The sequence below is a fragment of the Semicossyphus pulcher genome, unplaced genomic scaffold (assembly GCF_022749685.1).
Source record: "Semicossyphus pulcher isolate SPU_LCO1_2020_fin unplaced genomic scaffold, fSemPul1.0.p SCAF_7, whole genome shotgun sequence".
NCBI lineage: Eukaryota > Metazoa > Chordata > Actinopteri > Labriformes > Labridae > Semicossyphus > Semicossyphus pulcher.
In genome coordinates, this window is record NW_027211748.1 from 12,224,238 (window position 1) to 12,251,264 (window position 27,027).

Below are 27,027 nucleotides of genomic sequence, written 5' to 3' on the forward strand. Positions count from 1 at the left end.
TCTCCCAAACCTTCTGCTCGACGGCAAACATTAAAGTCTTCCCAACTTCATTCCCACAACTTCGCTGTCTTTAATCTCCTGATCAAAGTGAGAGCTTGATAAAGCGTTATTTTGACAGCTGAGGAATTATTACTAAATCCGATCGACATCAAAGCTTCACAGGCAGTTGTTTTGTTTTTGGCGAAGCATTTTCCAAACCCACAGGACCGTGTTTACAAATATAAGACAGGATCTTAGTGTTAAAGGAACATGTGGATCCTTTGATGCACAAGTTGTCGATCCGTCATCGGAAATATTCACTTTGATGTAATGATGCAGCCACAGACATGACATGTGTTCGAACATTTCAACAACAGCTGCATGTTGACACAAATTAACCATGCAACAGGCATGTTCTTAATGTGTCATTAATTTAAAGCTATGAGAGATAATTTAAAGGAAATGTTTCAGTTTTAGAGGCTCAGAGGGAAGTTGGTTAGAGTTAACTTGTCTGCTTGCAGCAGAATAATTGTATGTATGCAAGTAATCTGTTTTCTCTCTTTGAAACACGTCTCACAATACAGTGATAGCAACGTCTGCTGCTCACAATTAAACTCATTCTCTCAAGGATGAGTGTGTTTGAATGCAGAAAGCTAAACACCTGAGAGACAGGAGGCAGCCTCACATTGAACCAGGTCCAAACAACTGTAGCCAAACCCATCTCACCTGAACAAAACAGTCCACACTGTTTGCTGTGCAGCTACATGGTTTCTCTTTCTGTAAGACCCGTCTGTTATCCACTGATAAATCCGTGAAACATAGCGGAGAAACATAGCAAGACAAATCTTTCTTCAGCCTTGAAAATGGATTATTTCTTTCATGTCGTGTTCTGTGTCTTCAACAAAGAAGTAATCCCATTAATGAAAAACCGATTAGAGCCGAGCTTGACGCAGTTCATGCTCTGAAACTGAATTTCTCTCATCATAACTGGCATTTTGTAATTACATTATCCAATTATACTGCAATTATTATCCAAACCAGCCCTCTGAATAAATCCAGAATTAATAATTCTAACAATGACAGTAACAGAAATCGTCCCTCACTAAACAAGAAACCCATAAACTTTCTTATAAATGAATGCACAGTGGAAATAACTATTCTCAATCACGGCGGCGCATCTGTAAACGAAGCCATATCCAAGTGGAATATAATTGGAGTGTCTGTCTCACATATGCATTAATCAGAAAATGTCTCATATTAAATTACAAGTGAGCTGGCTTCTGAACATCTGCTGAGAGAGATTGCAGCGCTGAAGACATAAATTAATTAAGTTTCCTGAACACAGAGACGAGCTGAGGGAAGTCTAGAGCAGGAGGAGCACTGAAGCACAGCCAGGTGTGCTCTTTCAAAGGGAATCATACACAATAACACCTACCTCAAAGGTGGGGGGCAGGAGTCATAAGATTGGGGCAAAATGGTCCTCAAATTTAGTTAGTTCAACACAATAAGTGTCCTAATGTCTGTGGGAACCCCTGACTTAAGGTGAATACATACTGTGTGTGCTGGGAGGGTTTCCCATGGTTTGGTTTGGACTGCACAGATCCATTTAAGAGGCTCTGGTGAATATTTTTATTTCAACAATGTACCACTTGGCTACTTGAATAAAATGGTATTTTCATTGAAAACCCACAGAGAACTATCAGCCTATTTTCTATTTTCTCGCACATGTCTATCTGTAGTTTTCTGTCCCTTAACTTTACTGTTATAGTTCAGTCTCACTGTTGTCAAACTTTGTGCTTCCTGCTCAGCACCAAACTGCATATGGATTCATATTTCCCCAAGGAAACCAAAAACAAGGAATAAAGTACTGGGGATTCGCGATATTATCGGCACGTTATCGGTATCGAAAAAATGAACTATCGGATATCTGCCAACATGCCGATATCCGCCGATATAATTAACCGATAAAATAATGGGCTGCTGCATACTTGATTAAATGACCTCGGCGCAATGTCCCCGGCGCGAAGAAGACCTGCGCGGCGCAGCGTGATGACGTCACGTGTGTCTACCTGCAGCATGAGAGAGTTAGAAGCCAAAATGTCCGTGGTGTGGAAGTTTTTCAAAGTGTCCGAAATAGATCGCAAAACTGCTGTTTGCAATGACTGCTCAGCTTCGGTGATGCGAGGAGGAGCCAAGGCAAAGTCTTTCAACACTACAAACTTGATTAACCATCTCAAGACCCGTCACCCCGACCGTTGTAACAAATGTGATGAGAGTATCACCATTATACTGTACGCTACTTCCAATACAGTATGTAATGAGTTGTAAAATATCAGCATATCGGATATCGGCAAAAAATCTAATATCGTGCATCCCTATAAAGTACCGTTACACTCAGTGTATATGCGTCCTAGCCTATATACCGGTGCGACCAATATACCAGTATAACGTGCAGATAGAGGTATTTTAATGTGTTGCGGTATTTTATCCAGACAATGGCGCTATAATCTAGCTAAAGCTTTGTCACGGACTTGATCACCACTGCAGCCACCACCCTCACAACAATCAATGTTACCATAGGCTGAGCTCAACTATCGCACTGGTAGTTAACAGGATTACAAACTCAACATGGTGAAAACTGATGGAAGGCTGTAATTTGTGTGTTTTGAGTGTGTTTCAAATGAAGATAAGTTACTGTAGTACTGATGAAATATCCTGAGTAAACCTTTTTGAGGCTGTGAGATACCCCCAAAAACAGACTGCCTCTTATATTCTGGTTCGATTTATATTCCAGATTTTACGGTAGTTGAAATTCCTGGCAGCCACAATCTCTTTTTTAGCTTATATGCCGTCTTTTAACTGTATTATTACTGTTGTGATCTCTCAGCGATCAAAAATCATGACGTACTCAGCTGAATTGGACCACCAACAGACATGCCCAACCGCTGTATGGTTCATCAGGAAAACTTCTTTATGCCCCAATGTTAGATTACAGGGGATGGCTTTAGGTAGTATAGTGTAATAACTGCTCTTGACATGGACACTATGCTGAGTTTGACCTACGCATGGTTGGTGAACCCTAGTGATGTTGAGAAGTGGCATAGGGTAACAACACCCAGGGTACTGACATGGTCCCACCAATCTGGTCATAAGACGAGATGAAGACTCACATCATTTGAGTGAGGGGGTTCCCACTTCCCACCAATGGACCTTTAATCAATTTGCTGGACCAGCATTACTTTATTGTAATCACGTATGATAAATGCAAAGACAGGATATGCTCAGCAAATACACAGAGCCAGTCTGCACAAAGACGGCCACGTCTGGTCCATGTATGTGAAACAAAAGATAATCCTTCATCAGTTGGGAAGAAGCAAATGAATGCTGATGTAACAACAATGTAATAATGCTAATCCAACATCTTTGGGATGAACTGGGACACAGACTGCGAGCCTAATAGCCAAACATCAGTGTCCCACCTCACTAATGCTCTTGCAGCCGAATGCGAGCAAATCCCTGGCAGGCTTAAAATCTTGTCGAAGCCGTCTCAGACAAGTGTTACAATAGGATGTTAAATCCCATGATTTCAAAGTGAGATACTCAATGACGACATGTAAGTTTGGTACTTGGTGTTTTTGCCGAGTCATGTATTTGCTGCAGAATTTTAGCTAATTCGACTCACTTGTTTTGTTAGCTCTGAAAGTAAGACGTATTCATACTCCATCTTACAACCAAAGAGAGAGTTCACATTTGCACAAAGAAATGATGGACATGATATCATCCTGGCCTTTGGTGTTATCGTGGTTGTAATCGTCTTACCCTCATACAGCCAGTCAGCCAGCCCATTGAAGACGACTCCTTCTTTACCAGTGGCCACCAGGCGGATTGCTGGGCTCACTACTGTCGCTCTGTAGTAGATGTTGTTTTCAAATATGAAGATCTGGACAGAGAAATTAAGGAAGAAGAAACATCATTAGTCTCCGTATCATTGAGGTTTCAATTTCTTGCAGTGTAAAGCTGGAGCGAGACTGGGACTACTTTTTCTCCGCCTTTGTGTCTAACGTCTTCCTGTCAGTACGAGCTTTTACACCAAACCCACCTGTGGCTTTTTATCACAACATGACTTCATTTTAATCCAGATGGAGACACAGTTACCCACTCGATGACACTGAAAAGCTAATACAGTCTCAGTCAACACTCGCCTTAAGCATTGTATTAACAGAATTAGCCTAATTACAGTTTGAGCTGGATTCCTCTACAAAACAGTATGAAACCCTCTCTGTTGCTCATCATCGCACTGGAGATGGCTGAGGCCCTGCAGGCACACACACACACACACACACACACATGCTTGAAGTCATGTAGAAGCACCCCATTGTGTTTATTGAAACGTTTTGCTGTCTGCTCGGGTTTGGCATCAGCTGGCATGCAGGTTAGACTGCTGATTCTCGCTGGCAGTGACATCGATGGCATCATCTGAAGGAATTAAGACACACCGCTGGCAGATGAGTGTGTGACACTCAAACCCCTTTGTCAATCCACTCCAGTGTTTTCGCCAGTGTGAGGGAGATCAATGTGCGATTGATTGGTATCTCACGCTGAAGCCGTGGTGTGGCTGTGCTGTCCGTTAAAACCCGCTCAGTTAAATCTAAGCCTAAACATCACCAGTACAAGAATCAAAAAAAAGAGAGAGACATGGCTGCTTTCGCTCTGATCTATGGCTGCTAGTGAGAAAATCAAAGTTTTATGTTGTGGGATGGACATCTAAGGAAAACAGATCAATGCTGGGCTGAGTAGAAGCAAAGGAAGCCGGCGGTTTGAGGACGCTGCAAAACTGCCACGGGACATAACAAAAATCACAGACAGCTTTTAAAGCAGAATTCTCATTATTATAAATTACACCTCGGTCACTTTCGCCTCAAAACTCGACCGCAAAACACTCATTTTGCAGCTGTGTTCAAGGAACCCGTTGTTGGCACAAACCTCGTCACAGCATTTAGTCATCAATGAACCTGAATGGCCTCTGAAAACTGGAATCATTTGTAAATAACAGGTGGCAGTCTGGATCGATTGATGCTTGTTCAATCGTTGTTCTTTTCAAAGGATTTAGATGAGAGAAGATAGAAAGTAAGCAAAAGTCTAGAAAAAAGTCATTTCAAAGGGTGGAGAGATGAAAGTAGCAACATCAAAGACACCTGTGAAGCTGGAACAGTCGGGTTTCTTATTTCTGCACCAGTTTGTGTACATGTGTGAGTGTGTCTCCAGCTGTGAGATATTGTCCAATTATGTCACATAATTCTTTGCTTTGTTTTGTTTTATCATTCACATTTTTCTCGTTCTTCTCCCTCGTCTTTTGTGACATAATAATCTCTTTTTCAGTTGCGTGTGTTTCTGTGTGTGCGTGCTGACCCAGCCTCACTGATTGCTCTGTCACGGTAGAGTAATTGCTTGTGGTTTAATGAGGGGAGGATTCATCTCCCTTCTCCTCTCACTGTACATCTGATGCTTCACTGCACACATCCATACTGCCACAAACGCTCACACACACCTCTCATCTTTACGTGCTGATGAGCGAACATGATAAATCGCTCCAATTTTTAAGAACTCTCAAATCGTTATGTTCAAACACTGCGAGGGAGAAAAAGAAAACACGCCGGACGTCGCCGGGTCAGACTGAAACAAAAGACGAGACATCATCTTCATTTTCTCACATAAATCAAACTTGCAGCTACAGTAACAGAATCTCGTAAGGAACAATCAGGTACACTATTACCATATGCAAATGCTTTCGTCCATTGGCAGGCAGAGTCTCACTGCCCACTTGAAATGTTAATATCTTTTTACAACCATGTGTCTGTAATTTAAGCAAATGATACAATAAGAACCGTAATGGAGGAAGAGAAAGCTATGAAGCCTTGCAGATGAAACACGGTGCTGTCTGTTGTCAAGGCAACGCAGTCTTAACACAAACTAATTTAAAAGAATTGTATAAAGCAAAAGAATAAAAGAACAAATCAGCTGTAAGGGTCAATTTAAAGTCAATTTTATTAAAGGACAAAGCCATTATTATATATTTCTCTTTTGACATCCTATTTTAGTTTTTATCACAGACTGCATTAAGAAGTCGATGTAGTAAGAGGAGACAATGCGAATGCTTTAAACCCGCATCTTTTCTGATGGAATGATTCACTTTTTGTAAAAAGGAATCATATTTTACTGAAGTCTATTAGAAAATGGCCATACATCTCACTTCATTTATTATCTCAGTAAACATTTACCCAATGACTTCCTGGTCTCAATTGATAGTTTGAGGTCCTCTTTAAAAGAGCAAGATGTTAATTTAGTTAATTATTCATCCATTTAGAGTAAAATAAACCATAAAGCAAGGTATACATTAGTGCGTGGCTACCTTGTGATTGACAAGTTGCTGCCACCGCGACTCGAAAAGTGTTTTGTTCAGTTAGTTTTAAATTAAGTCACTATAAGGAGCTGGCAGTTCATTTGTTCGTTTAAGTGATAATCTCAAAGTTTCATTCTCTTTGGCGGAACCTTATGGCAAGAAACGGCAATTGCGAGAGTACACTTTCCCGGACCAGGCGTCCCTTTGCAACGGTTGTAACTCTTGATTTTCCTCGCTGACGGTCGCTTTCCTTTTTAGACTGTTTGCTTCATCTGAGCGTCGAGTTTGTTTCTTTTTCTTTGGATTTTCACTTATTTTTGAAGTTGTATCTGTAGTCATCGATCTTTTCTTTGTTTGTTCAGCCATAGTAGATCACTGTTTACTCGCAACACTTGCAGAGAGCGGAAAAGCAGCCGCTTAGCTCCGCCCACCCTCTCTGGCAGACCAACCACTGCTGATGAACAGGAATGACATTGGGATCTGCCTTGATGCACTTGTTTGAATGCAAACAAAGAAAGGTGAATAAATGGATCACAAAATCAAAAGATGAACAGAGCATGGACATTGATTTATTTTCATCCCAAAACACACGTCTGAAACTTGTTCACCCGTCCACTTCTCAGTGGCTTATTTAGATATATTGGTTTGTTCCAAAGTCACTACAGTGATTAATGTTGGGTTATTGATTCAATAAGCTAATTCTTATTTTGGAGGGGTCAAAAAGGGGGAAAAAATATTCGAATACAGATTTTTGCCGTCAATTACCATGGCAACAATTGAAGCTTCGAAGCATTCGATTAGCCTTAGAATATACAGAACGATGGTTAAAAGAATATTAGATTGGGCTTTACTGTGTAGCTCACCTCCCGTGAAGTGCATTCATATGTTTCATTAAATGTATTATAGACAGTTTACTCTAATGGTAATGTTGAATTTATAAGAGCTTGAGCTCCACATTCCTTTAGCTTTGAACAAAGTTTGAAAGAAAAATTAAAGATAATGTTCGAACAGAGATAAGCCACTTTTTTCTTATTCAAGATATTTCAAGAAACTCACACAACAGTTTAGCAGACTTTCTTCTACAACTATTCCTGTACTCCTTAAGCTTTTCAAAGCTAGATAATATATCATTTTATAACTAGGGCACTCAGAGAGCGCACTCCACTAACAAGGCCAATACTCTGCTTCATTGCTTGTGTGTGAACCTGATCTGAACCTGCTTCAGGTCCTGGGTTGTTTCTTTGCCCGTGATACACCTACATTTACCAAGTTGAATGGAAATTGTAGATTTTCCTAATCCAGCTGACAAACAGACAATCAATAGGTACAGCTTGTGTTATAGAGACAACATACCATGTTTAACGAATAAATTAATTAATGAAAGAACCGAATGGAACTGTGATGAAACCAAATGAAGGACACTAATTGTGTTTGACTAACTGGATAAACCACTGGTGTGTTTTACAAAATCCATCCCACACACACGCACACGCACACACACACACACACACACACACACACACACACACACACACACACACTTCAGCCAGCGCCATGTGTTTTCACACCATCAACAACCCCAGACTATCCACGCCAGGTCATGTCATGGAGCTGCCATCTGCCACTGTGGCTCTCACCAGCGCATGTGTTGTCACAAAGTCGTGAAAGTAAAAACTATTTGGCTTCATGGTGACACTGACGGAGGTCAAAGCAAGGACAGTTCAGGCTTTACAGCGGACAAAAAGCTCTTATTGCCACAATGTTTGTCTGCTTCTCTGTGACAAACCATAAATCACTACTGTGCCTCCTCTGCAATGCCACGATGCCAGGCTGACTCTGACAGATCTCCACCACTGTGCCAGCATTCATTGAGTGTAATCTCGAGTGTACAGACTCCTTACCAGCTGCTGGCCTCGGGGTCCCCATCCAGCAAACTGCAGGGCAGCTTCATGCACTTCAGGGGGATTCAGAGGCCAAGTTTCCCTGTGGAAACAACACATGAAAGAATCAGCCAAGTATTTGTCTGTATTTATGCTACATGTACAATGCACTGCAAATAACACAAATGCAAAGTCAGAGCAAGGAAGTCATGCATTTTTTGGTTTGTTCTCCCTGTATAGGCTTCATCAATCATCCAAATCCTTTTTTAGCACAAGCTGACTTTGCTAGGCTCCATACAAATACAGCACAGTAGGGAAATAAGTAGACATAGATGGATGAAAGGCTAAAAACAGGACAGGCTGCGCAAAACGAAAAAGCAACTTAAAAGCATTCACACAAAGGGGCGTATAAAGGTAAATGGGGCTGACGTCAGTGGACTACATGCAGTCATCCTGAGTGTATACAACTGTCCATTCAATGATCTGTGGAGGAAAACTGCAGAAAGAAAATGGACCATCTCAGACAGACAATGAAAAGCAAACACAACAGATGTGTACTTACTGTGTCACGAGGCTGTAAATTATGTACTTGGCCACATATGAGTGTTGGTAGATCTGCAGAAACAAACAGCAACAGTTAGAGGCTTTGGGAATATGATGGCGTAATGTAGCACTGTGTGAGCGTCTCTCACCGGTTTTACTTCAAAGGCAAACAGCACATGTTGCATGTCTGGAGACACTTGGTACTTGGCGGCTCTGGATCTGTCCTGGATGGCATCAAAAACAAACTGTTGTTACACACACAGCACAGCAGCAGTTGAGCTCAGTTTACTTACTGCTCTTGGAGTAACGTCAAAAAGAAAACAATGCTGGAGTAAGATGATACTCACAAACAACTGGTGCGGCACGATAACAGTCCCCTGCTTTGTGTCAGCATTGAACCTGACAACATCCCCATCCCTTCTACGATACAGCAGCTCATTGTCTGTAAATGACAAAAAATACACCATTAGAGAGAAAGATGGTAGAAACTCACACTAACACACTGCTTCTCTTTTCTTCTCGTTCACCTTCATCATTTTCTTGCGTAAGCCATTTTTTAATTAGAACTACACACATTTTTGAAGCCACTGTGGCGTAAGAAAACCGTCTGTAAACACAACATAGCCATATTTTACCGTTTAAGTTGATATGGCTAACTTGTTAGCTAGCAGCTGCTTAGTTTTTGATTCATTTTCTGTTCTCCTGATGAATTTAAGTTCAATATTTAATCTCTTTTAGCTCTATTTGGTAATCTCTTCAGGGAAATATCAGGCTCTTTGCCTGCAAAATTCGCCACTACTTTATGTTCACCTGCTAGCTTAGTTGCTAACAGCTTGCTTAGCAGGTAGCGTGCAGTTAGGTCTAACTTAAGAGTATTCCTCTTTAAAACGGTTACTATTACTGTTACTTTTTGAAATTGCCAATGAATTAACCAACATTCCTGCCAAATTCAAGCAGTTGCTCTTCTTGCCGTTTTGTTTAAAGCTAGCTTGTTTGCTAACTACAAACCTAAGAGCTAGCTTAAATTATTTTCTAGTGGAGGAAAGTCTCTAAAAAGGCTGTGAGTGGGTGATATGTCCAGGCTAGCACTTAGCACAGCATGTCTGCCCTGTTGACTCTTATAATGCTGATTTTATCTTCCTGCTATAGACACAACATTCTTATCTTTTATGGGAAGATTCTATTAAATGTCAGAGTTATTGTTAATTGAACAATTTAAAAATCAAGTCGGCTACGTAGATTTATGCCTTCATTTTCTGTCCTTGGGTGCTTTTAGACTCTCTGGAACAGTCTGTTTAGAGATCTAATTTGCATTTTGTTTTTTCATAACATTTTATACCGTTTAGATTTGGTAAAAGTTTGAGTCGTAGTTAAAATGGCAAAATAAATGCTCAACAAACATGCTTGCTGCAGTGCCTGGCTCGGGCCATGACAGCAACTCAATTTGGCAGCCCAAACATGTTAACACAAAGTAATTATCCAGTAGAGCCGCACAGTTTGTTCTTTTTGGCTTCATTATCAATTTTTGGTGAGGAGGGACACAAACAAGAGTTGAAAGTGCCAGAACATACTGAGTCCGGGATGGGAGATATGATTAGGCCACATCAATTTCAAGCTGGGAGTCATAAAAAAGGAATTGATGGCGATTCAGTTGCCAAACATGGTGCTCTTGTTTCCTCCATAATAAAAGTAGATTTTCAGGAGAAGTTGCAGCCGCAGATGTTTCCTGTTGATTCTGATTTCATTGTGAGACTATATTATATTCTGTTTTATCTCAGGAATATGAACGTGTCAAGACAGACGGCGGCAGCTCTTTGTTTTAGAGCTCTGTCAGTCTGAAGGTTGAATCCTTTGTCTTTAGATGTGAGTCGGTGTGAGAAACTCAGAGGTGAGTCCAAAGACTACTGAGGCAAGCAGTGATCAAAGAGCAACGAGGATCAATTACGCACTGCTGTGAATGAAGCCCACAAAATATTGATGAGGACTACTGGAGTGTGAGCTTGTCCCATTGGGTTTCTTATCAGAAGGTCATTAGCACCAAATGGGAGTTGATTGCATTAACTTAACTGACAAGATGCAATGTCACACAATTGATTGCCAGGCTTTCGTCAGGTGCTGAGGACGTTTTGGTCGTGAACGAAGGGCACAGAGGCACAGGATCTTAACTAATTACATGTTAATAAGCCGGTAATGTGAGTAATCAGGGGAGCAGTTTGCACAGTAGAACAAAAGGACAGATGTAAGGTCGTAACATGTCAGTCACACAAGTAGGAGATGTGTGCAGGTGATGATGTGAATTTATCCACAGACACAGGTGACTTTAAATGTGTGCAAGTCACCACGTGTGTTCATGCATGAACTGGCTTTGGTGAAAAATGAACCAGTATTTTTAAGGTGAACAGCCCTTTTGATTGTTGTGATTTAAGTGTTGACCCTACGTTTAACTTTTGATACAAATTGTCTTAAATGAATTGTATATTTTGCAGCTGTGTATCATGTTTATTATTTCAGTACTAAAATGTGTAGGCTACTTGTAAAAAAGACGATTTGTTCTAGTTCATTTTTGACCTCAGAAACAAGCTGTTTGACAACACACTCTTATCCCAAAGTGCACTTGATTTTGGAGCCGAACTGGCTCAGTTTGCTCTCAACAAACTCAATTCACAGAGAACGACTGAAATGTTGCCAACAGCTTTCAAATACGCTATTATATTTTTTGTACAGTAAAAAATACCAAGTGCCTGGCTAACCTTGTCTGCACAACTCACAAGCCCTTTCCCTGCCCTGAATGCTTCAGTTATCACTTTTTATTTTAAAGGTAGTCATCTAAAGGTGTATTTTACTCTCTGATGAATTATAGCACTCGTAGTTCATTCCACACATAACGTTATTTAAATCCTCCATAAAAGAGGTGTTGTTGGAAGAAGGAGTAGCTGTCCTTGCTACTAGTTCAGGCTGTATAGAAATCAAAAGAAGAGCCAATTATCCATCTGAAACTAATTTCCACTGATTCAGGTCATCATGCAGAAGCTGAAAAATATGTCCAGCACTTTTCTTGTTGAACACCAGAGGGCAGCGATTCAGCTGATCCAATATTTATGAGCTCAGGTGGCAGCTTCCCACTCCCTGCTTTGTCAAGGTGACAGAGGCCATGGCGAACGCGCTCCTTTGTACATGTGTTAGACCTTCTGCCTGTACGCCTAGAAAACAATATGCTGAATTTGTAGTGCAAACAAAATGAGCTTGAAAAATGATGCTTTTGATGTCATGGAGACAGAATGAAACCACATCTTGAGGGAGTTTATGAGCATCTACATAATGTTGCACAACATCTGTGCCTTTTTTGAAGGAGTATAATCACTGTAGTGCAAAATAATCCCAACAAAAGTGTAAATAATACGACAGTAATATTAAACCATAGTTAGATTCAGGTGTAAAGCCATCAGCTATAGAAACAGGGAGGTTTTATTGTCTCTCTGCAGAAAAAAACAATGTTTGTTGGGTGACTTCAATAAGAATGAAGTGATTATTATTATTGCTCATTATCATCTATTAAGCTCCCCAAACAACATCCCAGCTCCTCACTCATTTAAAACTACATTACACTGTACAATAACTGCTCATCCTTAGATATCCCGCTATATTAACCTTAGAAGAACTAGCTTCAGGTGCACCTTCTGCAGTGTTGAAACTGCAATCTGCCTTCAGGCTGGATCTTCTTATTCCCCTCAGAGACTTTAAAGCTTTATAATTGATGTTTTTTGGACTACTTTTCACTTGGTTGATAGCTTTCTGACTTTGCAGTTTTTGTGTGCAGGTTTTGTACTTGTCTGACAGTGAACGTCTCTTGTTCTCTAAAAAGGACTACCTTGTTGAATAAGATTATTAAGTTACATATTCATTTAGGAGCGATACGTCTTAGTAAGAATGTCAAGTAAGGGATGATGTATAGCGAGCAGTTTGTTATCATGGAATGGAATGGTTCCTCTGCGATAATAACCTGCTAACTATACATTATCCTGCTTATTGCATGGCTTTTATACTTATGAAAGCAATTATTTGACACAATATATTGATTTGGATTTTGTTAATTTAAAAATTATGATATTTAAAAAATAGTCTGTTACACTCACAGTGAGAGCTGCGTCCATAGCAACGTTAACTCTAGCCTTCTCAAAATGAGCTAACTGTTTTTACTCACATTAAATGGAAACGCTTCCACTGATGATGAAGTAAGACAAGTTGAACGGGACCGCAGGAATCAGCGCAGAACCTGATTGAGGTTTTCTATCTTGTCACTGTCAGAGTCTGTTAACATTTTCTTTTCCATTCACCATCTTTAAACACCGCCGTATGACGTACGGTGTTCTGTTTAATGTTTACTTTATGTGCCGTCTTTAGTCTTGTAGATCTCTCCGTCTTAGCCGTCAGTTTTTGCATCTTTTAACCTCTCTTTTCGGTTTCCCTTTGTAAACATGCCAACGTTAAATTTACCGGACTACTTTCGGCGGATTGATATGATTACAGTTAGTCCTCTGGATTGTGTGATTAGAGCTGCATCCCTAGCAATGGTCTGTTCTTCATAACAACGGTCCGTTATTGAGAAATAACAGACCTTGGAATGCTGTAATTAACCAATCAGAATCAAGTATTTAACACAGCTGTGTAATAACTGCTAGTAACTGTTTCACTCTTTGTAACAAGACAAGAAAAAAACTTGTGTTATTTAACTAGATGTGTTCTAGGACATACTGTGTTTACTATGTTATTTTTCTGTATTTAGATATGTATTATGAAACTGTTAAGTTTGTTTTGGACCATGTGGGCTGGACAATTGTGTGTACATGACACAAACTACAACAAGTATTGTATAACAGTATGGAAAATTGAAGTGAATCAGATTTTGATACTGATGGTGTTTTCTGAGCCAGGGATGCCTGACGTGATGTGTCAGGAGATGTTGTGCATTTGGACATGAGAGGCAGATGCTAAATGCCAAGCCGCTCACTCACCGCTCAGCCATTTGGCGTCTGGGTCATGGATGCGAAGGTCAGGGCCAAAAACATCCTCGATAGTTACTTTCTTCTTAAGGGCAAGGCTGTCATCTTCACCTGTTGAGTGCAAAAGATAAGTAAAGATCCATAAATTAAACGTGACATGCAGCAGCTCAAAGTATATCTACGAGCAATTCTCTAAGAAGACGTCCTTTGGTCTCGTGAGATTTTTTTAGAGTTTCAAGCAAGTGAGTTCAAAGCTTCAGAGCAAAAAGTGAAGAACATTGATTGTACATTTCATGTTGTTTTGTTCAGATAGCTGCACACCCAAGTCTCTCATCACCAACTAAATTATATATTTTTCTGTCTCTGGAGATAGCACCTCCAACAGTCACTCCTTTCTATAGGTAGAGCAATTTAGAACACGGTACAAACAAGAAAGAGGGCCCTTATATTGCACTATTGATCTGAGAGCATCAGTTCACATCTGCCAGCTTCATTTTGCAGCAGCCGGGGGGGGGGACTTCTTCCATCCCCGAAACTCAAAATGAGATCTGGAGCTGACAGCTGAACCCCGACCTGCGAGTCGAGCAACTGTGTTCAGACCCGTCTTCTGCCATACTTTCACTCAGGAACAAAACTGTCAGACAGGAACTGTCATGATGGCTGACAGACCAGTGTTACTGCACAAAACAGCATGTTGGCAGATCCTCCAGCAGGCTTCACATTGTGATCTGAGTGTATTAATACACCATGAGACATTGTAAAGTGTTTATCTACTTAAAGATTCTGAGAATTTCTCTTGTCTGGCAGCGTGAGTGGGGGAAAGCTAATTTCCAACATGAGGCAAATGGTATCTCTGATGTGATGCCAATCTGACAAATGGCTGCAGCTATTACTGCATAATCATCCCCATTAAACAGCTCTGAATGGCAGTACACATAAAAAGGCCCATTACCTAGTGAGACGTTGACCCCTCCTCAGTGTAAAACCGGTACACAATCACCCACCCGAGAAACCCTGTCATCTGTAAAACTTTGCCCCCGTGAAACAAGGTTATCAAATTAAAAAGCTGCCTGTGCTGCGAGGAAATGCAGAGGAGGAGAAGAAAGAGATTTCATCTGAGCTGTGTTTGAAATACTACATTTTAATGCACGCAGGTAGTTTGTAGAATATGTAGAGACTGAGGCAGGGCTTGGTGTGCCTGTATGTGTTAATACTAGGGGCGGGACAAAATATCGATACAGCAATATATCATCGTCCTGACTCGTGCAATACAATTATTGATACGCTGGCACCAAAGATTGATATGTTAATTTACAAATGTAAGGCACTCTAAACAGGTTTCCCTGCAATTCTGACTCACGGCGTCACTACTTCATGACTCCTTACATGCATGAGGGTAACGTGAAGGGAAACTATTTGGCAAAGAAGTTAATCATGATGTATCATTTTAAGATTGTCTCACAATATATCAATTATCGCAGAATCGATGTATCCTGATATTATCGTGATCAAGGGCCACGTACTGATCGTGACTTGCCCCGCTTGTTTTCATTTGTTAGCAGGAAATCTAACAATTTTACAAATTTCAATAGAATTTTTGGGTGACATTATTTCATAGCTCATAATGAACAATTCATTCATTACAATATTCTTTGCAAGCTAAACATTTTTCTACATTTGAGCCATTTTTTAATGCAAGAAAAAATGGCAATGCAACATCTGAATCATCTAGAACTATGTGTGTTTTAATGCTCATCCAGATCCACACACAGATCTATTCAATTCTATTCAAATATTGTTGTGTACTGTAGTGCAGTATTTACAGGAGAGAAATTCTAAAAAACCAGAGAAATCATGGTTTATGTCCCACTCGTTTGTCTGTTTGCAGACTTTTCCAAAAAAACTCGATGAACTTTCCGACCCACTGATTCTTTAGGATGCAGGATTTTAAAAACAATTCTTGACATTGCAATGTTTAAACGTTATTAGGCTATTTTCTAATAAATACTGCATGTAATTTTTGGCAGATCCAGGCCTCGATGAAAATCACACATCTCTCCAAATAGTCAGTTGAGTTGATGCAGACTTGGCAGATAAATGTGGTCTTTGAGTTTCATCTCTGGTGTGTAAAACATTTTTCTGTTTCCAATTTGCAGTCAAAGCCATGTGAAGAAAACACACTTAGGCAGCTAAACAGATATGTGAAAGCAGTGGGTGTTGATACTTTAACGTCTTAACATCCGCAACATCTGGCACATCGCTGCATCAAATTATCGTCTAGCACTTTGTTGTCGATGTAAATCCAGACTTCAAACCGTTTTCTAAAAGAATCAGGTTGAGATGATAGAGCAGCCTTGGCAGAGGAGTTTTATCTGAGGTGTAAAATGTTTTGTTGTTCCCTATTTAAAATCAAATCAATGTGTGGGACATACTGAGCAGAAAACAGCTACACAGGTGTGTATTTAAGTGTGAGAGAGTCATTATTGAGAGTGTTGTTACCTTTGGCGAAATAGAAATAATGATTTGTATCTCATCTCTGTTATTTTTTCTGAACAGCTTCAAGGGATGTTTGTGAGAATTTTAGGGTCACAAGAAAAACGATTAGTATTTGCTTCTGAGATTGCAAACAGGCAATCTTCGAGCATTTCATCCATTTCCTCATCAATCTAAAATGCAAACAGTGGCACAATGTATCCTGTAATTTTCTATAACTATGTAGATCCTGTGACCCTAGAAACAGGCAATGCCTTTGTTGATTTTAGATGATTTTTCACACATCCAGGCTTCCATCCGATGACAAAAATGTCCTCTTACAGTGCAAACAGTCAAACATCAAGTGGAAGCATCTTAAATGTTTTCTTTCATTTCTACAGTATGGCAAAGAGAAGAGAAAGACAATGATGTGCCAAGTATTTCATGGTTCAGGTATAGTAAGGGGTCATCAAAATCACGGTCAATGTCAATAAATCACTACATTTTAATTACGTGTCTGTTGTGAGAAGCAAAATCCAACCTACTGCATGAAAATCAGACATACGTTATGCATCACACAGACCAACAGAGCCTTACTTTTGGCCGTGTGACACTGAATGTTGGTTAGGGTTAGAACTACAAGTACAATGGGCTGTTGCTTTGATGGGAATCTAGATGACAAACCCTCATTATGAAGGCATATACTGTACAGGAGAGTGAATGTGTGTGTGTGCGTGTGTTCTGTACATACGAGGGGTCAGCAGGATGACGGAGGTGACGATCAGGGAACAGATGATGAGGATGACCAGCAGGGCGATGGCTATTCCTTTCCAGTTTCTCTGCGGCGGAGCGCTGCCCACCAGGTCCTGTAAAACAATATTACACATTAACACACACACACACACGCAGGCAGAAAATATAGCTTTTAAGCATTTATGTAACAGATAAAGTGATTTCTCTCCACAGGCTGGATCTTCTCCACCGTAATATGGACGAACGATGACCATCAGGTGATGAGTTCTTTGTTTTATATTGAACGCACAGCATTTTAGTGATGATCTCATCATACATACGACAGATGTATGTTTAACTGTCACAGTTGGAGCCAGAGATTGGCCAGAGAAAGGCTCATTCTCTGTCAGACAGATGCCCAGAACTCAGCCCCCTGTGAGCGGTAACTCCGCATCCTCCAGCTGCTCCCCGCTGCTCGCACACTAAGAGTCCCTGCAGCTTTGCCTGATAGCTGGAGAGGAGCTCCGGCTTCAAAACAGACACTACAGGAACAATAATTAGCTGCTCTCCTCTTACAGCCAAGCAGATGGTAGATGACTAATCAGCACAATTCGAAACACACGTACTGCAAAAATCCACGGGACACACAAAACCTTGTACACTGGCAGCAATCAGGTGGCCTATGAAGGCTGCCCGATACGACAACACACAGATTTAGAGGCTCGTTTTGGGGAGTTTAATGTGCGATTTAGCTGATGGGCTTCGCGAAAGCACACATAATAGACCCCTCCTTGACATGCTGTGTTCATTTGGAAGCAACAGGAACAGACAGTTTACTGGAAAAAACTGCAGATTCAGGTTAATCTAAATGGCAACCGCCGGTGGCAAAAGCTGCACTTCCTCGAGTGGCCACTTGAGGCTGGCTCCGAAAGTGAGTCAACCCAATAAAGCTCCAGATTAAAATGCTTAAACTTTACAGCAGAATTAAACTTGTTTACAGCCTGGTACTAAACACAGTGTGAGTCTCTATGTCAAATTTCTCTGTAAGGGAGAACATTTTTATATTACTCACCCGTTTAAATTATATTAAGCCTTCAAGTTCTGCATAATTAGGTGTGCTGTCGCTGTGAATGACAGGTGGATGCTGCTAACTGTCTGCTAGCTGTTACCTCAGTTAATTCAGTCACTGAACTTAACCTCTTCTGCAATGTTTGTGCTGTTGTCTTTTTGTGACTTTTTCATGCAGATATTGGACGAATAGTTTGGCTTGCGTTCCGTCAAGGTCTGTTTACATTGAGTGAATATCTAGTATACTTTTATTGATATGTTAGCGTAAATACAGGTATAAATGCCAGCGCTCAGCATACCTGGCTTGTTAGCTTGATTGCTTATACAATTTATTTTTGACAAGTGCAGGAGTCAGGATTGTTGGCTTTCCCTGCTGAGAAGACAGCAGGCTATAGTGATGAGGAATATAGTGTTATTTTAAGTTACCCTGTTTGCAACTTCCACCTCCCCGGCTCTCCCTATGGGGAATTGAGCAGCGAGTCATCTACTTTCCACAAGCTCTCTGACAGTCTTTAGTCTAATATATAAACCAACCTGGCTACCATCACAAAAAGAATCTGATTCTGTGGGGAGCTAACAAGCTCATTCGCCAGCTAATGATTTATCCACGGCTGTAGACTGTATAGCCATGCTGCGCTACTTTACAGCTCCACCCTCTCGTCCACAAATGGTCACTTCAAGATGCCCAACTCGAGGCTTTTAAAGGGCAGATGACAAAGTAATGGGTGAATCTTGGTGGCTACATCAGCGGTCTATTATGAATGATATTTAATGATATCCCCAACCAGAGTGTCAAAGGCTTAGGGTGACAAATCAGGGTTTCTGTCATGTGTCATCTTAATAGTGTGTGCACTGTGCAGAGAGAGAGACACACACACATCTGCACATCATTCTCTCCGGCCTCAGTTGGTGGGGAGAGTGAGCAGCTCCAGCCACCCGTATCCGTCCAGCTGCTGATATCCTTGTTACCAATTAGACCTGGTGTCTGTCTGCCTGCCTACAGTGAGGGGTTGTACAGTGTGCGGCAGCTCAGTGAACCTTTAGCAAGTTAATGAGGTGCGTGTGTGCACGTGAGAGGGAAGCGGATGGCTCAGGTCTTTGGCAGAGATGATGCTTTTTTAAAAATATCTTTTATGACTTCAGTGAGTAACTTTCCATATAAATATTTACAGTGTGCCTGCATGTGTGTGTGTGTGTGTGTGTGTTTCCGCTGCCTGTGCGTCAGCTGTCTCTGCACAGTTTGTCTCACAGTGAAGCAAATCAATACTGAAGGCAGTGAGTACACATAGAAAAACAGCAGGCACATCAATAAGCTGATTTATTGCTGCAGAGGTAAGGGGTTCCGCGGTAAGGTGCATGGATGTGTATGCTGGAATCATAAGATATTAATGTCCCTGTGTTATCAAACTCTAATAGGACAGACCTGCTGCTGATGTTGTGCGTGATATAAATGATCACTGCAGACCTTTGACCAAGCAGGGATAAAACAATGAGATGCTTTGACAGGCATGCAGATAGTGCTCTATATCTGCACTGAGAATGGCTTCATGTTTGGTGCAGGGAGGTGATTCAATCGCAGCCCGGTCCTGTGTTCAGGTGCATACAGATCTATAAATGTGACAGCTGGAATCAGCGCCACCAAACACGGGAAAAAGTGTCTCTCAGCTGACACTCTGATGCCAGCCCAGGATGCATGTGAGTAATATTTAGTTAATATTTATTTTCCACCTTCCACGTTCATTGTACTGCAGCTCAAGAGGCACACAGCAAGATTATTTCAGACAGCCTACTTTTCAAATCTTAAATACATCTCCCACGTGCCCCGGGGGCTAATTCAGGCAGTGGAAATGTAGGATGCAGACGACTGGACGAGCCGGAGCAGCTTCCCTCCAGAGCTTGGCATTTCTGTAAACAGACACCCTGTTATTCAATCAGAGGTCAGGGAGCCTTTCCACAACTCAAATCAATAAAACAATCAAATGCTGTTGGACATTTGCCTTTTTCACTGGTGAATCCTCGATAAAACAGCATCCAGCTGACATATATACAACCATTAACCTTCACCGTCAATATTCCTGGATACATAACACCGACTTGAGAAGGATGTGATCGATGTTTGTTGTACTTCCTGTGACAACCTGAGCAGTGGTCAACAGAGCCGTCTGGAAAACTGTCGCTGCTACTTAAACCACCCACTCGTTTCACAAAATCTGCAGAGAACAACATTAAAACCAAGCAGCTGAGTTTAAGTGTTCGGCCTTGAAGCCATTTTTCATAATAACTAATGCAGTGAAATTAAGTTATGTTGATTATTCTGATTGCCTTAATGCATTTCTGCTCTTACGTGGACACATTTCCATACAAAAGAAGTCTCAGCTCAAAATGTAGAGAGCAAAGTGTCTTGCAGGTATCACGGCTTAATCTCTGTGAGAGTTGAGAGAATAGTTTTCATGTTTTACAGAGAGAAAGGCTGCAGATTACATTACTCATCTCTTTCCCTGCTGAATCAGTCTGTTTGAAGTTGGTGGCAGATAAGAGAGATGTTTGTCTGAGGATGTGTTTACGGACGACACTAGAGGGTGGGTGAAAATCCGATTAGAGGAAAGGGGCCGTGGAGTTCTGGAAAACTGCCAATGGATAAATATCCCAATATCAAACATCTGCACTAAAACTGTCACAGTTTGTTTTAACTTATGTTTATGGATTTTTTTCCTGCTTTTTAAACAGAAGCAGCAGAATTTAAAAAGCAGGAATCCAAAGTAATAACGTCTGTGTGTGTTTGTTTGTACGTGCAGTGTACCAATACAACTGTGGGTGGAGAAATACTCTAAGAGTGAAGGTCCAGCTTTCAAAATTTTACAAGAGCAGAAGAACAAATCATCATCAATCATCAGTTAAATGTACTCAAGCTTCCAGACGTTAAAGTATTCATCATGTGGGGGCGCCGGTTTAGCGGTTAAACTGGCAGCCGATGTACAGAGGCTACGGCCCTTGATACGGCGGCCCAAAGTTCAACTCGTGTCATCCCCCTAGGGGTGGGATTCAGCAGTGACCTCACGATTAAATGCAATTGCGATTATCAGGGCTACAATTCAATTATTCAATGATTCTTGGAGCATCGCAATTTTTTATTCAATCCCATTCAATACATGGTGATCTGAATTATTCTTACACCACTTCACGTAACATTGCTAAGTGTTGTTGTTACACTTCATGGTTAAAAACTAGTTAATAGAATTAACTTCAGTTACTGACTGTTAGAGAGTTTAAACTGACACATGATGCCAGCAAATTAACAGATTCAAAGCCCAGAAAAGTGGACATAGAAAATCAATTATTGCATTTTTTGATATTGAATCGATGCAGAATCACAAAAGGAAGAATCTCGACTACTACAATTATTGATTATATCCTCCCACTCTCTCTGCCCCCTCTCCAACACTCTCCACTGACCTCTCTATGAATAAAGACAGAGAAGGCCAAAAAAATTATCTTAAAAAAAAAAATCCATCATGCAGCCTCACCCATTTCAGAGTAATATAGATCATATGACTACTTTCGATGCATTCAGGCTTAAGCATCACTTTAATGTCTATTTGCTAATTAAATTGCTGGCTACCTTAATAAGTATTGATACAGTTATCCTGTATGTATTTGCTGATCACTTTTCATATTATCAATCTGAACCTGTAAACTAAGTGACTAAAGCTGTTAAAGAAAAGTAGCTAGTACATTATAAGACATTAAAATCATACATACATACTGTACTTAAAGCTGCTGTGAGGAGTTTTTCGCTGGTTATGAAACAGACTGAAATTAATTCTGATGACTCTATATGACCTACAAAGCAAATCAGACCCCCAGAGAGAAGATTGATTATTTCTATATAGTTATTTTTAACGCCTGAAACTGCTGGTGGGGGGTAGGTGTCACAGGGAGCGATTATCTGCACGCTGCCTTTGTTTACATTTCCAGGGCAAATACTTAAAGTGAGTGATACATACGACTGTTAAAGAAAGCAGGGTTTAAAATCACCACTTAAGCATGTAGAGGACAAAATCAGCAAAGAGATAAGAGGTACGGCTTCGTCCACAGGGGGCGCCAAAATCAACACAAAAGTTCCTCATAGGAGCTTTAAAGATACATGATGACACTGGATCCATGTGTGCGTGTACGCATGTATCAAACTGCCGATGTCTTTACCATACATAACAAAAAAATATATAAAGCTCCGCACACCAGGAGGCTCCCGTAGAGGGTTTTATTCAACACAAAGTGACGTTTCGAGCCAACATGCTCTTCCTCAGACGAGTCTAAAGCCCTCTACGGGAGCTTCCTGGTGTGCAAATCTTTATATATTTTTTTGATATACTTGATTGTTTTGGATCCAGCACCCACTGGGGGATTTGTGTGTCTGTATTAGATTTTTTCACCATACATAACATCATATAAACTATATCATGTAGCCAATAGGCTTCTACTGTAGTAATGAAAAACAGAAGAGAAGCAAAAGTAGAAATCTAATGTGATCTAATCAAATGTTTTAAAAGTGAAGCATGTATTGAGTCTGAAAATACATCTGGTACATTGTCAGGTGTTAAACAGTCTTATACAACCAGTGTCAACAACATGCTACCTGCATTAAGCTTCTTTTTACTGATTGATTCACTTATCGTTCCTCTGGTTGAAAACACAAGAACCTTCTCCCATTCTAAACATTTGTATTTAAATCTCCGACTCAAATCATGCTCCACATATTTCTAAATAGAACTGTTGTCTCTTACAGTCCTCTGTCATTAAAGTGGCTCAGCTGTGATTGCTTTATCCCTGCGCACTGCATTATCCCTGTGTGAAAAGTGGAGCATTTCACCCACCTACTCAAACACCAAATTACAGGAGAGAGCTCCAAACTCAGGCTGAATCTGCTCACGTAAAATAAAATAAAAAAACATCTACACCTTGCTGAGTTGTTTCCAGCAAATTAAAACCCAGAAGAGACGCAGAGAATCTGACTTTAGATGCATGGTTTGATTTCCCCGATGTTCAGGGTATGAAAGAATATAACAAACTGTGAGATTGTAAAGTCGAGTGCTCCCCGGCTGCTGACTTTTCTGAAGAGCTCTTAATGAGGCAAAAGTGCGTCTGAAGGTACATTTTGACCTTTGGCTTTGTTTTCAGACGCGGTGAGATATTACAGGCTGTCTGCATTAAGATTTCTCCTCCTGTGAAGAGCTGCTGTGTGCGGCTTACAGCTGATAACAATGAAAGCTGCATCAATAAGTAAAAGCTGGAGCCATTTTCACCCTCTTCTCCACACACACCACATCCAAACAACCCCTGTGCATTTGCTACTAATGGCGCTAAAGGGTAGAAAGTCCCATGAGAGGAAGCGAAGCATTTTTTCCACCCATTTGTTATGATTTTTATTCTATTTAGAGACAAAAGGGCTATAAGAGTGAAGCATCTTTTAAGGTCAAGCTTTCTTTCCCTCCACTCTCTCCCTCTAATCCTCCCTCCCTCCCACTTTCCCTTTGTCTAACCATCTTTGTCTCTGCTCGCTGCTGAAGTGCGAAATGGATCTTTCCTGATCTCTGAGCACCTGGTTTCCAAGGGAACCAAGAGAGTCATTTGAAGCACATTTGCAGTGAAGTTGCTGCCGGTTGCTGTACAGTACAACAGGGACTAAAATTACAGCCGAGTGTCATGTGGGAAACGTGCCTTGGGGCTCACAAAATTAACTCGGGACTCAGGAAACAAGACGGGCTCAAATACCGACACGCGAGGGAATATAGACACTTGAAACGAAAGCAAACTTCCGCCGTCTAAAGACATCGGACACTTGACACACGATATACAGTATGTCTCCACTGTAACGTAGTCGCCGTCTGAGAACTGTCAAACTCCAGACCGAAGCTGTAGCCGGTGGACGAGGGGGTAAACTTTTCCTCTGGAGCGGCATCAATAAATCATGGGCATTCATGAGTGAGATTAAGAATTCATGCCAGCTGGCTTTTGGTTCATGGATAGATAGTAGGACATCAGCCTGCCTCTGCGGCTCAGCCTGTCTCTGACCACTTCTGAAAACATGAGGGGTGAGGGTTACACTGAACTGAGCTGAGACAAAGGAAGATACATGCTGAAGCTGAGATATTACAACCTGTGGACATTTTCACCGATGAGATCACAAGCAGAGGGACGAGAAAAGTTCTGAATTAAGGAAGAGCACGAATCAATCCTGATTCGACTCTGTGGAGTGTTTCGTAAACAAAATCACACAGACAAACAGGTCTGTTTTTAAGATGGAAAATGATTGAAAGTGGCGTATATTCTTTGTAACAGTCATTTTTCATAGTGGGGGGATTGAAAAAGGTAAATGGTTTAGAAGAAGAGTTAAGTTGTTGTTGCTCACGTAATGTGTAAGTTGAGAACAACGTTACGTTAGCGCTCTTTGACTCCACTGGTGTTCTTTACAGCTGTCTAAGATCAATATTACATGCAAGAAGTTTTGTTGTACAGAACGATAACCTGCTAAAAAGCACTTTTATTTATATATTTGTGTATGGTCTATTATATAAAGGCATTAAGAGTATACAAACTAGAAACATCTATCTTATTCAAGTCTCATGGTGTTTATAGGGGACGCTTATTTGCATCACCAATCCCACGAAGGGCCATTTATCAACAGAAGCGATTGCAGCAGTAAGGTTAAAGAAGGGATAAATTGAGCAAAACAAAAAGGTTTGTTGCAGAATTATCCAGGAGTTTGTGGCTCTGAGCTACACAGTCCTCCAGCAGAGCTCCACCTGACTGACTCTGCAACAGAGAAAGACAATCAACAGTCTTTCCTAATGCAACCAGCTCCACCAAATTATTACTATTAATAATTAATTAAGTTTTATAGGTTTCACATTTGTTTCCGGAGTATTGAGAGAAGTAGATTTGGAGCTGCAGGCTGTGAAACCAAAACAATGAGCTGAGGGACTCTAAAGCTCCCTGTAGAGCTGAAGGGCTGATAATAATAGTTTGTTCCTCCAAAGCTGCCTACCCCAGCTTTAACACAACGCCAACAGGTTTTAACGTATACTTCCTAAAAACATGTGTTCTGTTTCTAAGAGAATAGTACTTGTAGTATTAACCTGGTGGTTGCTCTATATTACTCGTGGCACCGTGAATTAATCTGAGAGCACAGTGAAAAGAGGACAGTGGAAGTGCATTGTGTTGTTCTTTCACAACAAGTCAAAATAACATTAAATGATTTAAGCTGCTGCCTTTCATGCCATTATCTGATCTCACCTGTGAATCAATTATTCAACACCTGAAGAGAAGCTTTTTCTCTTCATGGCTCAGACGCTTCATTTCTTACAGTCGGCTGCAGAATTCTGATATGTATGTTGACAATTTTGATGAAATTACACCAAATCAGTGAGTCTTATTCAAAAACAATTGTTAGAACAGATACATGAACTGACCTGAGTGGTAGGCGCTTCAAGGAATCTTTTCTATATCTTCAATGTAGTGTGTGCATGTGTGTTCGACTGTGTGTGTGTACTCTTGATAGGCTAACTGTCATGTAGGCTGCTTGTCTTTGACTATGACAGGAACATTTTATGTAATAGACACATTACAGGTAAACACTGATCTACAATGAGAGAAAGCCCAACATCCGTAAAAGTTCAGTATAACACACATACAACATTAAACACTGCAGGGCCAACGCAAAGAAAGTTAATAGTAACATAATAAAGAGTTTACAGCCATGCTCGCTCCTCTGTGAGGCAGTGCAGGTGTGCTGTTAGCTAAAGGCTAACATCAGCATGCTAATATGCCCACAGCGATAATGCTAATAAGTTCAGCTGGTTTGAGTATTCATTAACAGATGGCATTACACTTCAACACAGTGTAAATGGCTGTATGTTGGAAAGTGTATGATACTTTCAAATTCACATTTTGTGAATGTTAGTTTGTTTGTGAGGAGAAAGAGTTAAAATATAGATTTTTTATTTATTTAACTATTCTTAGGCAGCACAAAGCACTTGTACACTTTGACTTACTCTTGGTTTGTTTGCCTTTAAACTTTTCTGCCAGAAAGTCGTGCCTTTCCAAACTACTAGCCGACCAAAACTACTTGGTTACGTTAAAGAAAAGATCCCAGTTTGGAGTAAAATTTAAACCCCTTTTCCACAGTGGCACCTCGTGGGAGGAAGAAGAAACAGCAGAACGTGGCACTCTCATGCTACAGTTAAATATATAATCTTGAAGTTCTCAGTTTCGTTCTCTTTGGCAGAACCTAATGGCGATAAAAGGGAATTATGGGCGCATATGTGACATATAACCAGACGTCCATGGTTGGCTCCCTTTGTTATGGTTCTAACTCTTGATTTTCCTCGCTGAGGGTCACTTTCATTTGTACACTGACTAATTCTGAGCGTCGAATTTGTTTCTTTTTCTTTGGATTTCCACTTATTTTTGAAGTTGTATCTGTAGTCATCGATCTTTTCTTTGTTTGTTCAGCCATAGTAGATTACTGTTTACTCGCAACACTAGCAGAGACCGGAAAAGCAGCCGCTTAGCTCCGCCTAACCTCTCTGGCAGACCCACCACTGCTTGCTGATGGAAAACGGGTCACTAACTGGGTGCTGCTTGTGATTTTTGCCACAGACAGCCAGTCCATGATAATACTATATACTGCAAATGCAAAGGCTTTCATCAGTGGGCCATAGACTCACTCACCGTTGTGTTACCCCATTCGGTGATAGATGGGACCCCTTTAATGGGGCTTTTTATCTACCCTGACTTTTCCTCTTTTTCAGAAAAGTAATGATTTAACAATCACAGCAGAGAGCAGATAAAAACAATGATCATAAAGCAGTATGCAAAAAAGCACTGCTCCATTGTTTCAACTTTTTGGCAAGAGAACAAAATGAGTTTCAGAGCCTGGTGCTCATTTGTGCAG

At 40.7% G+C, this 27,027-nt stretch overlaps 1 protein-coding gene across 1 annotated transcript in view; it reads right to left on the reverse strand.

Annotated features, from left to right (window-relative positions):
* Positions 1–27,027, reverse strand: part of dpp6b (dipeptidyl-peptidase 6b) — a 66,053-nt gene that overhangs the window by 9,133 nt on the left and 29,893 nt on the right. The window contains exons 2-8 of the mRNA XM_069684322.1: positions 17,026–17,140; positions 13,815–13,913; positions 9,150–9,244; positions 8,952–9,026; positions 8,822–8,874; positions 8,281–8,362; positions 3,799–3,919 (exon numbers count right to left, since the gene is read on the reverse strand). Of these exons, the coding sequence (XP_069540423.1) occupies positions 3,799–3,919; positions 8,281–8,362; positions 8,822–8,874; positions 8,952–9,026; positions 9,150–9,244; positions 13,815–13,913; positions 17,026–17,140 (640 nt within the window). The remainder of the gene's footprint in view (positions 1–3,798; positions 3,920–8,280; positions 8,363–8,821; positions 8,875–8,951; positions 9,027–9,149; positions 9,245–13,814; positions 13,914–17,025; positions 17,141–27,027) is intronic.